This window comes from Pogona vitticeps, chromosome 3 (genome assembly GCF_051106095.1).
Source record: "Pogona vitticeps strain Pit_001003342236 chromosome 3, PviZW2.1, whole genome shotgun sequence".
Lineage (NCBI taxonomy): Eukaryota > Metazoa > Chordata > Lepidosauria > Squamata > Agamidae > Pogona > Pogona vitticeps.
In genome coordinates, this window is record NC_135785.1 from 8344827 (window position 1) to 8360934 (window position 16108).

Consider the following 16108-nt stretch of genomic DNA (forward strand, 5'->3'; position numbering starts at 1 on the left):
GGGTGGCGGGCGAGAAATGCAAGGAACCCTTTCGCTCCCACCCAGGAGCATGGCTTTCATGGGCAGCTGCTGTGCCCCTCCGTCTCACAAGGAGCAAAGGCTGGTTTGGGGACGAGACTCAGCCTGATGGACAGGCCTCTCCGGTCATCATGGAAAGGTGTGGGAGGGGGACGCAGAAGGGAGACTGCAAGAGAGGTTAGGAAATATAATGCGTCCTTAGGTAAATCCCTGCAACGTCCACGCCGACCACAGGCCATGCAAGAAATTGAGTGCCGTTGCGCGCATGTGGTTGATTATAAACCGGGTCGTGGCTCTTACATGTTTTGACATTCCACATTCCAAGGTTAAAGGGGGGGACTTTGCTGCTGCTGGGGAACAGGTGTTTGGAAGTTTACACACTCCTAGAAACATGGCGATGGAGCAAGAAACACGATCATGCACGCAAGATGCCCACCGAGGAAGATCTAGACAGGGCTCGTGCGCACAAAAGGGCATGACAGACTCCGGCCGAGCGGCGCTCCAGCGGATAGAAACCGCACCTAAACACAGGGTACTGTTACAAGCAGAGGTACTGTCATCATTTCACCATCCCCCTTTGTATCAGGAATTCATTTTCAGTTCCCCAGAAGCTTTCCATTGTTTACCTCCCCAAAAGTAAGCCTCTGAAACGCCGATGCTGGGTACCCTGCAGGATCACACCCTGGCACACACACCCCAGTATGCGCCTTCTTTTCTAGCATCTTCAAGGCATGCGTCAAAGGTAGCGCTGAAGAAAAGAGCAGGCAAACGCTCTGGGTTAAGGAGGTGTCCACGTGAACACCCCGCACTGTACGAAAGTTGCAGCGACGCGTTGTCCTGGAGAAGCGCGCCTCCTTTCAAACCCAGCGTACAAAGGGGGTGGGGGTCTCTCTCCGCCTAGCCAAGGCTCCTTCACCTTCCTGTGTGATCCCAACACGAAATGTAGCAGAGATCCCTTCGCTTACCCACACGCACGAAGCCCGGAAATCTATATTCCGACCATCACCACCTCACTAGCGCTTAAGAAACTGCTTTGAGAAAGAGGCATACCAATCTCTCCAGAAGACTTTGGACCACAGAAGCTAAAGGACAAGAAGGTTCGTGCTCGGCGGTGGGCCGAGACACGGGTGCTTTTATAGCGCCAAGCGGCCGACAAAGAAACAAAAACGTTTCCTGACAGGCTAGGAAGAGCCACGGGCTCCCCCACCAAAATGAGAGAAAATGGTGCCCTCACCCAGGCTACACAAGGCTATGCAGAAGTAGGAAATGGTGGCATTTCCTTCCTCCATTATTTCTCTCTGAGGTATTTCCCATACAGAATTTTTTCAGAGTGGTCTTAACTGACCAGATAGGCGGGATATAAAATAAATAAATAAATAAATAAAATAAATAAATTTCATCTCTACTAAGTAGATCCTTTCCAAAACACCCTACAGAAAAGCAAACAAGGACTAGATTTAGCTTTCCTTTAATCTCAGAAATATGCGGAGGGATATTAAAACGCCACAGCCGATAACGGCTTCTCTGGCCACCAAACTCTTCTTCGTAAAGAGCCATCGTTCCGCCATCTTTCATTCACCACCTGCGTCCTTTGTGAGGAAGCACAATCGGGCTCTTCAGGAAAGTTGCATCTCGCTAGCTAAGCTTAAAAGCCTAGCCACCCCCATACAAACACACACAAAAAAGGCCACCATATTTTTAAAGAATAATGGCAGCAAGCAAAACAAAGCCGAGCGAAAACACCCGGATGGACCATCGGATAAATGCATGTAGCACGTTCCAAGATCAATCTGGTGTCCAAACTGGCAGAAGGGGATCAGACATGCTCTGGCAACCCTCTCAAACCCTCCCAAGCTGCAGTTTTGGAGGAGTCGCAAAGCCATCCAGAGGCCAACCAGAAGTGGTTCCGGAACATTCTCCTCCACGTTCCCGACACAGAAAATATGGCTTGGCCTCACATTCACACCGCAAGCCTGCCTTCCTTGCTCCCCTCTCGCCTGGCACTGGAAGGAGGAGACGCTGATCTGGACAAACCAGTTTAAGTCAGCACAACAGGCAGAGCTGCTTTGCAAGAGGGAGAAGAAAACACACTGGAACAAAACAACACGGGAGCCTGTGATTCAGATTCTTCGGGGTGGTTAATTAAAAAGTCCCGCAGATCCAACTGTTAACAGTGGTAACCATCAAGATCAGCCTGTGGAAAAATAAAGTTTAAAAAAAACTCAAAAGAAAAGAAAAGAAAACCAGCAATAGATTGGTTTCCCTGAATATTTCATGCAACATCTTGGGTTTGACCAAGTTTACCATTCTTTAAAAAAAAAAAAAGGAGAAAACTGGGACAAGACTCATTCGGTGCACAAAGGCCCCACATGCACAAGGAAAATAATCCCCACCCTCACGGCCCAATGCTTGTCTGTGTCACCCAAGGCGAAGCTTCTTTAAGCACTGAAAAAAAAGAGGAGAGCAAAGAAAAGTACAGAGGACCCCAGGGACCAGTGGAAGGAGGGGGACAAGCCCCCAGAAGCCCCTGCAACACAGCTTGCAGGTATGCCCTCATTGCCAATTAGACGCCTGCTTTTCTGGGCACAAAGAAACAGTCTAAGAAGCACCCCAGTTTGCAAGGAATGGGAGATTTAATGAGCTCGGTCAGAGCTTGCCAGAGTTCTGCGACCAGACTTCTCTCGGCCTCATCCGAAAGCATCCTCACAACAGCCGAGAGAGAAAAAACTCCCAACTGGGAGAGGAGACAGTTCACTGAACTGTAATTAAAAGGAAAGGAAATCCGTCTCCATCAAGGAAATACCTGACAGCAAATATAAATAAGACGAGGAAAAGGGGGGGAGGGAAGAATACTGTCCCACCTGTGCATGTCTATACACATGCATGCACTATACGGTATCAAATGTGCACATAAATATGTGCGGTATGTTAAGACATGTTTATACATCGGGAGTTGAATAACACAGAAACAAATGCGCTGCAGAATCCAGGCTGTTTTTATAGGGCTAAAATGCAAGCATCTGAATCAGCCTTCGAATGCTCCTACTTTGGTCTCCTTCAACTGCAGAAGAACTCGGGACGGGGCAGCAAAGACTGTTCCATTTAATGCCACAAACATTTGTACTCCTCGCTGAACTAACCAGGAATGGTCTTGACCACCACCCCCGGTTCAAAATTTACAGCCACCTCCATGGATTCGAGTTCCCAGAAGTATGCAGCGAAGGGCTGAAGCAGAAAATCCACTCCTCTCCCTCCCCCCCCAACTTGTCATTAATCCACCATGGCGATGTTTACAGGATCTTAGGGATAAATTCCCTGTTGTTGCTATTAGACATTCAAACAGTGTTGAACACAAGGGTCAAAACACAGACCGAAGCATTTCTCTTGTCCGGTTAGTTCTCCCGCCCACCCCGCCAAAGCCACCCCCTTCCAAGGGGGTGCAGAGTGCGAATTCATCCACTCTTGGGAATGAATATAGGGGAACTCCTTTGCCAAGATGGCAGGGCTGGAATTTGCTTGCTTTGCAAAGAGAACAGGGTTAGCCCCTTTGCGCCACCACGCAGCCCCTGTGATCTCCTGGGTCCCTCTCCTTGGACCCAGGAGAGGGACCAAGGAGATTTTAAAAATCCCCCAAGATGACAAAGGAAGATGGGAGGTTGGAAGAACGCCTTTTTCGGACAACAACTCTCAGGATCCCCAGCCAGCAGAGGCCACACTGGGTTGGGGAGGCTAGGGGGACGTATTCTGGCCAACACATGCCGCTCTGAAGAAGCCCAGCTCATTTGAACACAAAGAACGAAGAAGCTGGCAGAGGTCAGGAGCCCCGCCATGCTCTGACTTCCAGGCCAACATGAAGGGGGTAATGAACGCAAGGGGGTAAAGACGCAAGTGCTCACAGGAAAAGGCATCAGGGGCAGTGAGAACTATAGAAAATGTGATTTGATGCAGTTTAAATTAATATATCATTTTTCTTCCTTTTTCTCCCCCCCCCCTCCCTCTCTGACTAATGGCTTTGCTTCTCGGGACCGATGAAGGCTCCGTGCCTATGGCTGGAAAGCCAGCAAGGACAAAAGAGAGTGAAAGCTTGCAATTTTTTTGAGAAAGATGGAAAAAGGGAGAACTCTTTTCCTCCTCGGCTGAGCTTAATCCCAAGAGGCCCGGATTCCCCAGCCAAACCCGGCTCCTCTTTGCATCCAATCTCTGCTCGCCAGAGAAAGCCGTGGCTGTCGCTTCTGGGCCAAAACATTCCTCCTCCGGCAGGCCGAGGCGCTGCTGAACCGGAGAAGAAAAAACACTCTGTGACTTCAAACAAAACCAGCACACTTCGGCAGAGATTTGGGGGGGTGCGAAGGGCACTGTTCTCTGCCCAGCTGTACAAAGCCCTTACTGAGTCACTCACTGCCTGTCTGTCTCCCTCTCTCCCCCTGCACTAGAAAGACCCCTGGGCTCTCCACGCTTCCCCCCCCCCCCCGCTCAGGCGAAGAAGGAAAGTAAAAAAAGGAGCAGGGGGAGGAGAAGCCGAACGCAACAGGGTCTGGTTGCAATTTTTTTTTCCAAAAAAAAAAAAAAAAAAAAAATCCCAGACGGGTCGGGAAGCACACATACGCAGCGACACTCAACACACGGACTCCCGGTCGACGGCAACCAACTCCCAACTCTCCCGGGTCAGGACGAGAAGGTAACCGAACGAGCAGGGAGTTGCACATTTCTGGCATCTCCCTTCGACAGAGCCGAGGTGGCAGGACTGCGGGTTACTAGCAGCTGCGGTTTATATAGAGTGTGTGCATATGGATTTATTGCTGCTATGGATTTATTATTAGCACTAAAAGTAAGGCATACACTAGATTTACAGTAACTGCTGAAATGCTACAATCTGCATTAGGACGCTGCCTTGTGAATAGTTCCTTTTTTTAAAAAAAAAGTCCTCTTTTAAAAAAAAAAGCATCTATCTTTGCCTAAAGGAGAAGGGGAAACATTTAAACATAGTGTTGATGTAGAGTTAATTGGCCCTGATTCACAGGTTACATAATGCACAAGATCAATCCTTTTACTTAGGCTCAAGCTGGAAGAAAGGCTGAATTTTAAAAAAAATGTATGGATTAGGAAATTATCCCTAGAACTCAAAGCACAGGCAAAGATACCGAATCAGCAACTCTTGGTTTCCACTGGGATCTGGTACAACCTCCTCGCAGTCAGACTTGCTCTCTCCTTGCAACTCTCTCTCACGCACATACATATACATTACTGAAGTATTTGCTGCTCCCACGAGGCTGCTTCCATATACCCCAAGACGTTCCCCATTCCCCGTTTGTTTGTCTGAAACCATCTAGGCAGCTCAACTCACAGAGCAGAAGCCAAGAGCCTGGTCCCGTTTTTTTGTCAAGCAGAACACAACAAGAGGCCAGGAGACAGATAGGCCTTACAATCACAACCCCCTGGAAGCTGAAGGAAAGCTTAGACACAGTCCTGTAGACATAAGCTATGCAAAAATGGAACAATGCCACAAAAACACACCAAGTGAGGAAATCACGGCCATGTGAAAGAAAGACAAGACAGGCCAAACTTGCAAACAATTAAAAAAAAAGCAATTGCACCGCACTTTTTAGTACGTTGATACACCCCATTCATGGAGTCAGGTTTTTGTTGTTGTTGATCTGGTAAGCTTTAAATACACAATGTCATGATGGCCAGCAAGCTTCCACACACACAACTCCTTTGTTGGTCTGGATGATGCCGCTGTATATATGGATAAGATAAACCGTCTCTCTCCAGCTATCTGCAACTCAAAGAAGATTGGGTAGGCCCTTGTGGGCGTAAGAGCCAGCTTTGATGTACGTATCCTCTCCCCACTGATATGGCAAGCAGATAATCAAATCATTTCTAGACTACCTTATTTCTACAAAGATTCCAGGTGATTTGGGAGGGCCCTATATTTCTTTCTTGGAAACACTAGTTACAAAACAGCACAGAATCAATACTTTCTTCTGTCCCCTTTTTATTCTGTTTCCCACATACACGCGCACAGAGAGAAAGAAAAACATATGCCCACACTTCCATTTAATCACAAACAGAGCAACTCTTTGCAAAAGAACAGGTCTGAGAAAGAAATTTCAAGCCACAGTTAAACACAGAAGGGGGGGAGCCAAAGAAGTCAAAGTATATTTTGCATGTGCAGGCACTGAAAGTTAGGAAAAAAAAAAAAAGCTTGCAAGTTGATTTTTTTTTTTTTTTTTGGTAAACAGAAAGGGGCATCTGATGCACTTCAAGACATTCCTGGAAAGTGATTTGAAAAATGGCAGCCTCTGTGGGTGTTTGCATGTGTGTGCATGAACGGATTCTGAATCTTCAAAACTCAGGGAACTGACCTGAGAATCTAGCAGACGCCTGTCCACTCAAAACGTCTTAAGCTTCGCCAGCTCCCACATGGCTCAGCTTGAACATATTTGAAAAACATGCTTCCTTTTCTCCTGACACTGGTCTTAAGCAAGGCTTCAAACACTGTAAGTCAGAACTGACTTGGCGGGACGTGGTTATTATTATTATTTAAACGCAATGGACAAGACAGGCCAGGTGCTATTATTCCAAGCTTAATCCAAGGCCTGGCGGGTTATCTGATGAACAAAGCCACGGTGGTACATTTCCATTTCAGATTTTTTTTTTTCTGGAACTTTTCTCAACAGGCAAATGACCCTCCCTCAGACCCCTGGTCCCTTTTTCGCCCTTTAACAGTCAACCAAGGTTCAAAGTCCATCCTCCTGGATTGCTCCACTAGACCTCTACAAAGGTTGAGAACATCCTTTCTGGCCCTTCGGGATAAAGAAGAGCAAGAAGATCAAAGAAGAAAACATCCAGGTTACAACCATCCTTGCAAGAGACAAAAAAAATGATCAGACAAATAAGTTCCTTTTGGAACAACCAGCTTCCCGGCTAAGCTAAATTGCTTTGTGCTCTGGACTTAAACCAGGGATGGGATGAGTTCACGGATACAAAAACAGAAAACCTGAACTTTTATTGGTAGAAAATAATCATCTCCTGTTTCCTTTCTTTAAAAAAAAAGCAACTACAAGACAGAACTAAAGAAGGAACAATCTCTTATTTCTCCTGTTTCTAGAGCTCATGGGAACATCAGTAACCACGATCCTTTTAAGAGCACAATGCTTCATCTCAAGTTCTACTTTATTTTCTTTTCAAGTCCGATGTAAGCCACGAACCCTTGCTCTTCTATCTCATGAATGCTGCCAGAATGGCAGGCTCCCCCCCATCTGGGTGGGGGATCCACTAAGTCCTATTTCATTCAGTAAAAAGGCAAGTATATGCAGCTGATTTCACCAGCGTGCAAGCAGGGCAAACTCTAAGAGACCCAAACTTGTCTGTGTTTAAAATACTGTACGGTGGAGCGAATGTTTCTCATCATCAAGAAGAGCTCAGAGAGGCCTCTCTTCTCACCTGCCACTTATAACAACCTCGCCACCTCCCAACGCTAAGCGGTCCAAGATTTCTCAGCCCATGCCAGGAGATGGAGAAATCTTGCTTTCCATAAGGTAGCCAAGCCAGAGAGATACGGGGTTGCTAAGCCGGTGAGCCTCCTTCACTTTTGAACAGCCTTGGGAAAACAGACCGTGTTCAGATTGTGGTCCAAGAAAAGGACTCTCAATGTTACTGAAAATTGGGGGCTCCAGAGTTCACGGAACTCTTTCGGAAAATAAATAAATGAAAGTGGGGTGGGTGTAAAAGGACTAAGCGACATTCGACAGCGCAAATAACCTGGAGAAGGTTGAGATTCCAAATCAGGAGGTCAGGGCAGAGATGTTCACCCTTGCAGGGAGGTCTACAAAGATCCCCCCCCCCGGGATCCCCAACAGGGTTTGCCAATAATATAGGGTTTGGCACTGGGGGGGTGCTATGGGGTGTGCAGTGGGTAAAAGCAGACTCTGTCCATTCCAAAAAAAGAAGGCAGGGACAACGGCCACTGTTCCCCACGATGGCCACTGCTATTTGGGACAATGGGTAGGGGGACCAAATAAGAGAGGAGGGAAGGAAGGAAGGGATTTACTGGGGGGGGGGGAAGACTGCAATCCTCAGGGCCCCTCGGCGGGGGGGCAGGGGGTCCCCCCCATTCCTCTTCAATAGGAGCCATTCATGTGAAAAAAAAGCCGATCCCGCGTATGTTTAAGCCGGTCGTTTCAGCAAGCCGATCCCGGGGAGGGTTTTCCTCGGAAGCCCGTCCCGCGGAGTTGGCAGGTAAACCGTCCCCGGGCGTAGGATGGGATGGCCGGAGTCGGTCCCCCCCCCCTCAGCACTTCCCCGAGAGTAGCCGATCCCTAGAGATCTTCTGAGCAGCCGTCGATCCTCTCCCCGGTGTCCATCCCCCCCCCTCCGCCGCCGCCGCCCCGGGTGGCCTCCCTTCTCGGCCGCTCGCTCTCACCTTCCAGCGCCCGGCAGCCGCCCGGCAGGAGCACCAGCAGCGGCAGCCCCACGGCCACCAGCGCCGCCGCCGCCGCCCGGAGCAGCCAGTGGGGGGGCCCCGGGCGGGCCGCGGCCATGGCGGGGCCGGAACCCCGACGGGGGCGGCTCGACGATCCCCGCCCGACGGCCCGGGAGGAGAAGAACCGAGCCTTCCGAGGGCGCTCAGCGCAGGATCCGGATCAAGAGTCCCGCACGTCGGAACGCTCCTCCCCCGGGGTTAGCAACTCCAGCCAACGTCGGCGCGGGCGATTCCCCACAACAGGTCCCGGAGCCGGGCGTAAAAGCGGGCAGAAAGCGCGGGGGGCCGGCCGCCCACCAGACCGAAGAGGGAGAGCGCGGGGCTGCCGTCCGTCGGGTTAGGGGGCTTCTCCAGCCGCCGCCGGCCCCAAACCCTTCGGGGATGCCGCTGCCAGGGGGACCTCGGGCGGCTCAGCCCCTGCCCTCCTCGCCTTCTCCTCCTCCTCCGCCGGGAAGCCTTCGCCCGAACCAGCGCTTCCCAAGGCGGACCCCCGGCCGGGGAGCGACGAGCCTCGAAGGCGGGGTCCGGCCGGGCAGTCCCGAAGAGAGTTGCGATCCGGACCGGCGCGGGGTGGCGGGGTGGGCTGCTGCAAACCGCGAGATGTCCCCGGGTTCTTGATTCGGCTCCGGTTCGGTTCTGGTTCGTCCCCGGTTCGGATTGTATCCAGGTCTGTGCAGGAGCGTCCGATCCGGTTGCAAAAAAATTGGGGAACCCACACCCTCCAAGCTGAAGATCCGCCCGCCGGTAATCCCGAGCCTTCCTCCGGCTCTCCTCCTCCTTTCCCGGCTGGAGGCTCCGTGCGCGCAGCGGCTGCCACCGACACCCCCCCCCCTCGGACGGAGCGAGAAACTCTCTCCCCGCCGCCGCTCACGCTCTCCTCGCTCTCGCTCTGGGGGCTCCGGCTCCGCCGCGGCGGCTCAGACCCAAGGGGCGGGGCCCGGCTGCCCATCTCGCTCCCGGACACGCCCCTAGCGACCGAGGGCCCTCTCGGCGCAGGCGAGGAGCCTAGGACTCGCCCCTAGCAACGCCGAGCCTCCCGCTCATTGGGCGGCGCCCGTTCCCTCCTCCCCAAGCTGGGTGGTGGGGCCTTCGAAGGCGGAGCCCCGGGCGAAGAGGCGGGGCTGAGGAGAAAGATGAATTAGAAAGGGGCGGGGACGCCGTGCCAATCAATGGGTAGAGATTCCCCGGCCTCGCCGTGGCTTCTCCGCCTCATTGGACAGCGAGGGGAGCGCTCCACCTAGCGGCCGAGAGTGGAATCTTGCGTTTTAAAAGAGCGGCGGCCTTGGGACCCACCCACTCCCATTCATAGAGAGGAGGGAGGGGGGAGGGGGAGGGGGAGGGGGAGGGAGGCATCCCTTGATTCAGAAATCGAGGAAAGGCGTGTCTTTCAAAGCAGGACCAGCGTAATGGCAGATGTCAGAGATGTGGAATCGTCGCCTTTCCCCCCGGAACGCTGATATAGAAGTGTTTCTGTGCAGCAGGAGGGAAGATGGGTTGCAGCTGGAGAGATAAAGGAGGTGGCTGGCATCCAGAAGGTGACAGGTTGCATCCTCGGCATTTCCTCCCCAGGGCAGGACTCCCTCTGGGAAACCCCACACAGCAGCTGCGGGGCAGAGTGTGTCCTGAGCTGTCAACTCAGAACTGATTCATAGCTCCCTTCACAGGCTGTCCAGGTCAAGGAGGCATTTGAGGAGAAGGGTTTTGCCAAGTCCATCTCCTCCCCTCGAAGGTGAGTTTTCCTGGCCAAACGGGGATTCGAATCCAGATCTTCTGAATCCTCGTCACACTGTGGCTATCTGTGAAGGCAAAGAAGACTGAGCTACATAGACCTATGATTTTACTGAGGATTGCCGGTCTCTGGATGCCATCAGAAGCCTTCCACTACCCCCCAGGGCCTGGGGAGACCCAGCATAGATATCTTTGGACGTTGTCGGAAAAGCCCACACAGATTGAGAACTGCTGAGCACCCAGAAGGGTGCTGAAAAAATGTTTTCTTTCCTGGCTCTGGATTGCAATGTTATCCAGTTCGATGGGGTTTAGAGAACTAGTAAAGGACAGTGATGGTTGGACAGTGTCACCGAAGCAACCAACATGAATTTGACCCAACTCTGGGAGGCAGTGGAAGACAGGAGGGCCTGGCGTGCTCTGGTCCATGGGGTCACGAAGAGCCGGACATGACTTAAGATCACGAAACAACAACAACAACAACGCGCAGTGAACAAAGTATCACTCTAGGACTCTGGACACATGGGTTCAAATCTGTTTTCAACCATGGAAAGTCATGAGGGGATCTTGTGAGCCATCCAGAGTGGATAGTCTGGCCACTAGATGAGTTCGGTAACATTTTCAATAAATAAATAAAATTAGATTAGGCATCCTTCAGTCTCGAGAGATTAGGGTAACGTGCTCTGAATAGAGGACTTGGAACAGCGTCAAGTGTGGCTGAGAAGGCCAATTCGAGAGTGAACGTCCCTTACAGACGGAAGACAAATACGATCTGTCCCCTGTCCAGCTCCCTGATTTTGCTGCTTTTGTGACTTCCCCTTTGCCTCGGCCTCCTGGACAAGGGTCTCTTCAAATTGGGAGAGGCCGTGATGCACCGCCTGCCTCCAGGCTGAACGCTCAGATGTCAAGTTTTCCCATCTGTTGAGTTCAATTTCTAAGGCCTTCAGATCCCTCTTGTAGATATCCTCGTACCACAGCTGGGGTCTCCCTCTGGGGTGCTTTCCCTGCACTAATTCTCCATACAGGAGATCTTTTGGAATCCGACCATCAGCCATTCTCATAACATGCTCAAGCCATCGTAGACGTTGCTGTTTCAGTAATGTATACATGCTAAAAATTCCAGCTCATTCTAGGACTACTCTATTTGGGACTTTGTCCTGCCAGGTGATACCAAAAATGCGTTGGAGGCAACACATATGGAAGGTGTTCAGCTTCCTCTCCTGCCATGCACAAAGGGTCCAGCACTCACTGCAATACAGGAATGTGCTCAGGACACAGGCTCTATAGACCTGGATCTTGGTATAAATAAAATATATCAATAAATGCATCCCTTGAAAACTATCTTAGGGTATCCTTGATTTGGAAATAACTTGAAAACACCAGAACTTGTGACCCTGATCCCTCTCATGTCTGTTTCTACAACCAATTGGTCCAGAAGCAGTTCCAGCTCTATCCTAACCCTGGCATGCCCTTACCTCTCTGGTCTCCTAGGGACCCACCTTGGTCACATTTCAAGAGCCAATCTGTTTTTGGCCCTGAAATCACAGGAAATCAGATGTTGCTGACCTGGCCACCTTATTCTCAACTGATATGGGGCAGCATCCCAAGCTCCTAGCTCCTGATTCTATGGTCTTCTGCTTGAAAAGTCACCCAAAGGAGAGGGTCTCTGCTTTGGCACGCCCACAACCAACTTGAGGTGCAAGAAGTCAAACCACCCCATGACGTGAGAAAGAAATGAAGGCATCAGCACACAGGGTGGTGAAGCAGCCACTTTGGTTCTGCACCTCCCCGTGGATTGGCTTCTCTCCCCAGCTCATTTTATGCACGTGGCAGAGAGCTCGGTGGCCCCTGTGTCACAACCTGATCTTTCAAATAAGTAGTTCTCGTACCTATAAGAGATCGCGGGATCATCGGGTGGTAGGGTTGGAAGGCACCCTGAAGGTCATCTAGCCCAGCCCAATAACAGAAGCATCCCTGAAAAGGTTCTGTTTTCAAACCTCCAGTGAAGGAGAATCCACCACCTTTTGGGCACACTTTGAGTTGTCCTTGGTCATGTTTAGCCAAAAAATAAAAATCTCGTATCCCCATGAGCTGCGTAGACTCCAACAGTTCTTTCTGGATGGCTACAGATTAACATTGGGCATCTTGGGAATCATGACACCCCTTCCTTCTCTGTCGCTTTCTTCTTCCTCTTTCCTAATAGTATTATCCCTGGGCATGGATTCTTTTGAGATGTAGTGCTGGAGGAGAGTTTTGTAGGTACCCTGGGCAGCCAGAAAGATGAACAAGTGGGTCCTACATCAAAGCAAGCCTGAACTCTCTCTCTCTCTCTCTCTCTCTCTCTCTCTCTCTCTCTCTCTCTCTCTCTCTCTCCCTCTCTCTCTCTCTCTGGAGGCGGAAATGTTGAGACTGAGGCTCTCCTCCTTTAGGCACATCGTGAGAAGGCAGGATTCTCTAGAAAAGACCATCATTGCTGAGAAAGGGGAAAGGCAGCAGGAAAAGAGGAAGACCACACATGAGATGGTTCAACTCCCTAAAGGAAGCCACGGCTGGTGTTTGCAATTGCTGCAATTTGCAGTTGTTGGGGACAGGACATCTGGGAGATCACTCATTCATAGGAGGTGGAGGTGACTTGGCAGGACCTAACAACCACCGCAGGGACACTTTTTAGAATGGGAAGGCTGAGCTCCCCTGCCCCAAGAGGTTTTGCAGTCTAAAAGCTCAGAAGAGTAAACAGGAGGAAAGGTATTTATGGGCTCAGGCAGGTGGCTGTTCTGATGCTAGAGGTAAGGGTTTGTTTGTTTTTGAAACCTTAATGATCAGACAGAGACCGAGAGCACTTCTGCTGAGCCGAGAGGGAGGACAAGGGCAAGACACATACACACACAACCCGATGTTCACGCTCCTTGTTGGGGGTGGGGGAGTGGGGAGTAATCCTACACAGAAACCGTGACTTCCCCCTAGACTCTACAGGTTGTGATCCTGACCTCACCCCAGTGGAATGTGCAGGTGAGTAAAGGTGAGCCTCAGAAAGCACATCCCAACTTACCCCAAATTCCACATCGGTGACCACAAAGCTCTGCATTTTTATTTTTAAAATCATCTCGGGTCCCGAGAGAAGGAATTGAGCAACCGGCATGACAAAGGAGAGACTGAAGCAGATGGAAAAGCTTGTGGCAGCAAGGAAGGGAGAAGGTGGAGCTGGGGTGTGTGAGTGTGTGTGTGTGTGTAGGGGGGGATGAGTAGAAACATCTTAACATCCCAGATATGAGGAAGTACATCAAAGTTGCATCCTCGAGGCCACAACCCTAAACCATCCCTCCGATAGGAGGAGCACTAGTAGTTCAACCAGGAGCTGCTTGGCTTGTAACCATGATCATCCCAGAAATTTAGTGGTGGGGTCTTGGAAGCGCTGACCCAATAGACAACATTGTCTGGGGGATTATATGCCAAGCAGAGAGACATTCGGGGTCTGACATTTAAAACCTAGGAATGGTGGCAGAGTTTTTGAATTTTTGGTTAAATTCCTCTAGCTGTCCTGCAGAAGGACAAGGATTCACAGAGCCAAACAGCTTCAAGTTCCGCATACTAGTCCACCCCTTTTCTCATAAACTGGCCCTTTACAGCCTCAGTAACTCACTTTGAGACCTTAGTAGTAGAAAGAATGAAAAAAAATCTTCATTATTTAAAATTGTCAGCAGCAAGCTGACAAACATGACTGCTTCTACAGACTCAAGAGAGAGAGAGAGGGAAAGACAGAGGGCAGAGAGGCGGGGCTTTATTTGAAATCAGCGGCGGGAGGGAACGATTGGTTAGTGCTCGGCAGAAAGGTCCCTCCCAGCCACACCTCCTTCTGGCAGCATGCAAGGTTGCAAAAACTCCATCAAGAACTGCCAAGTTCTCTCCTTCGACACCCGGACAAGTCTGTCAGTTTGGCTTCCTCCAACATTCCTCTCTCCCCCTTTTGATCTCCAATATTTCCCTCTGAGTTTATGAAGGAATCTGAACATTTCGAAAAGGCCTGATTAAATAAAAAAAAAGACCAAGCAACAGAACAAGAAGTCTTACCAGGGATGGTGGGGGGGAAATGTCATGGGATCAGACAGTGTTGGTGGGAATAGTATCCTTAAATCTTCCAGGATGGGCTGAGAGAAGAATCATACTTCACTTTGAGAATTGGCACATGCCCCCAGAGGTTTGGAGAAATAAAGAGGTCAGAAAAATAGGCATGCCTTTTACAGTGAGACCGGCTGAAGGCTGTACAGCCTAGAAAACCACCCAGCAGAAATGTGTCTGAGTCAATGGGAGGCCAATGTTTACATTGGGTAAATGTCTAAGTGCACACCAAACCGCCTTTATACCACTGGGTGTGGCCTTTCAAGGTGGTTTACCAGCTATCCTCCAGTTCCCACAAACGAAGTGCTTGGAAAACTCTAGAACTCTCCTTTTAAATAAGAGATAGGTGTCCCCTCTGTAATTTCCCACCAAATGCCATTTTTCAAAACTGAAATAGATATTTAGCCACCTATAGTTTGATTTTGTTTACAGATTTTCCAGCATTTTTGTTAGACCTGGGAATTTGTTGAGGATCAGGGACCCCGGTATCCTCGGCCACCTCCTTCAGGCTTTGTTGTTCCATCTGAGCTTTGTGGCAATCCTCACAATACCTAGGAAAGAAAAGGATTTCCCAGCTACTGTACAGTATATTGATCCCAGGTATCTCTGTTACAATGCAACACGTTTGAAATTGGCTTGATCTTCAGTGGGCTATTCAGAGCCACGAACCCTACAAAACCCCTGCTGCTTATCTCTTGATGCAGACCAATGCAATTTTCTCTGCAGTTCTGGAGTCTCCCCATGGGAAAGGAAGGCTAGCTATGGGGACTTCCAAATTTACCACCGCATGCCCACTTGGCCCATCAAAGGCCATGCCCCCAACAGCATCCTGTGCTCTCTGGGGTACCTAGTGGAGATACTAGAAACAATTAAAAGGCTTTGGTCGGTGTCGCAACGAAAACACAACAAATGCCGCCACACCCCAGGGCAAGTCATTCTCCTGTCCTGTTTCTCATGGGACAAGTCGAGGAAGCGAAACGTTGATGCAAAGATCTGACTCGGCTTGGGCCAAGTTCTTCAGCAACACCTGTAGGGCTGGCCCAGCCAGTGTGAGCGTGCATGGACTGAGCAGCTGATTTTCCTGCATGCATCAGCAAGATTAAGAAAGCCACGGCTCTGATTCAGGGCTCCCTATGACTGCGGTGGGGCAAGGCGGATCACATGCTCGCCTTCCTCTCTAATCTCAGATACCGAAAGTCTCTGCGGAGCCTGCCTGAAACACACTTGCTCCTGAGGCTACCTCTGGTGAACTTCCTAATTTCTTTGGCTTTTCGTGACCAATCCAAAGCAAAAACACTTTAGGAGAACTCCCCAATCAATTTGCTCTCCCTTGATGAGTGGGAATGAATCAAAGCGTTTGGAAACTGGGTTGCAAAAGGTTTGGGGATTTATTTTTACATTTGGTGGTTGTTTTCCTAATTGTTTTTTTTAAAAAAGGGGACACTTTGTCCCAGGTCAGGCCAAGGAACAAACTACACACTTATCGGAGGGCGAGGAACCGGATGCCACGTTTTGATCGCCGTAATGCGAAGAAGGGAACCGATCTCCGCAAAGCAAAAAAAACCCATTTAAAACATTGTCCTGAAGTGGATTCGTCATTATATGGGGTTATCGTTAAGCGGGGCACAACTATATTAGCATTAGTCCTGACCCCCCTCCTGTTTCCTGTCTCCTTTGCTCTGAAATTTTCTTTTTCCAATCACCTGCCACTAGATCATCCCCTGCAAATCCTGGAAGGTTCGTTCAGACTGGCACGTGCATCGT

General features: G+C 50.1%; 1 protein-coding gene across 2 annotated transcripts in view; it reads right to left on the bottom strand.

Annotated features, from left to right (window-relative positions):
• EPHB3 (EPH receptor B3) overlaps positions 1–9412 on the bottom strand; it is a 109187-nt gene extending 99775 nt beyond the window's left edge. The window contains exon 1 of one of the 2 annotated variants that reach the window (XM_078389775.1): positions 8444–9412. In XM_078389775.1, coding sequence (XP_078245901.1) covers positions 8444–8561 — 118 coding nt within the window. In that variant the 5' untranslated portion in view covers positions 8562–9412. The remainder of the gene's footprint in view (positions 1–8443) is intronic. The other variant, XM_078389776.1, reaches the window with a different exon arrangement.
• Between the last annotated feature and the right edge of the window lie 6696 nt (positions 9413–16108).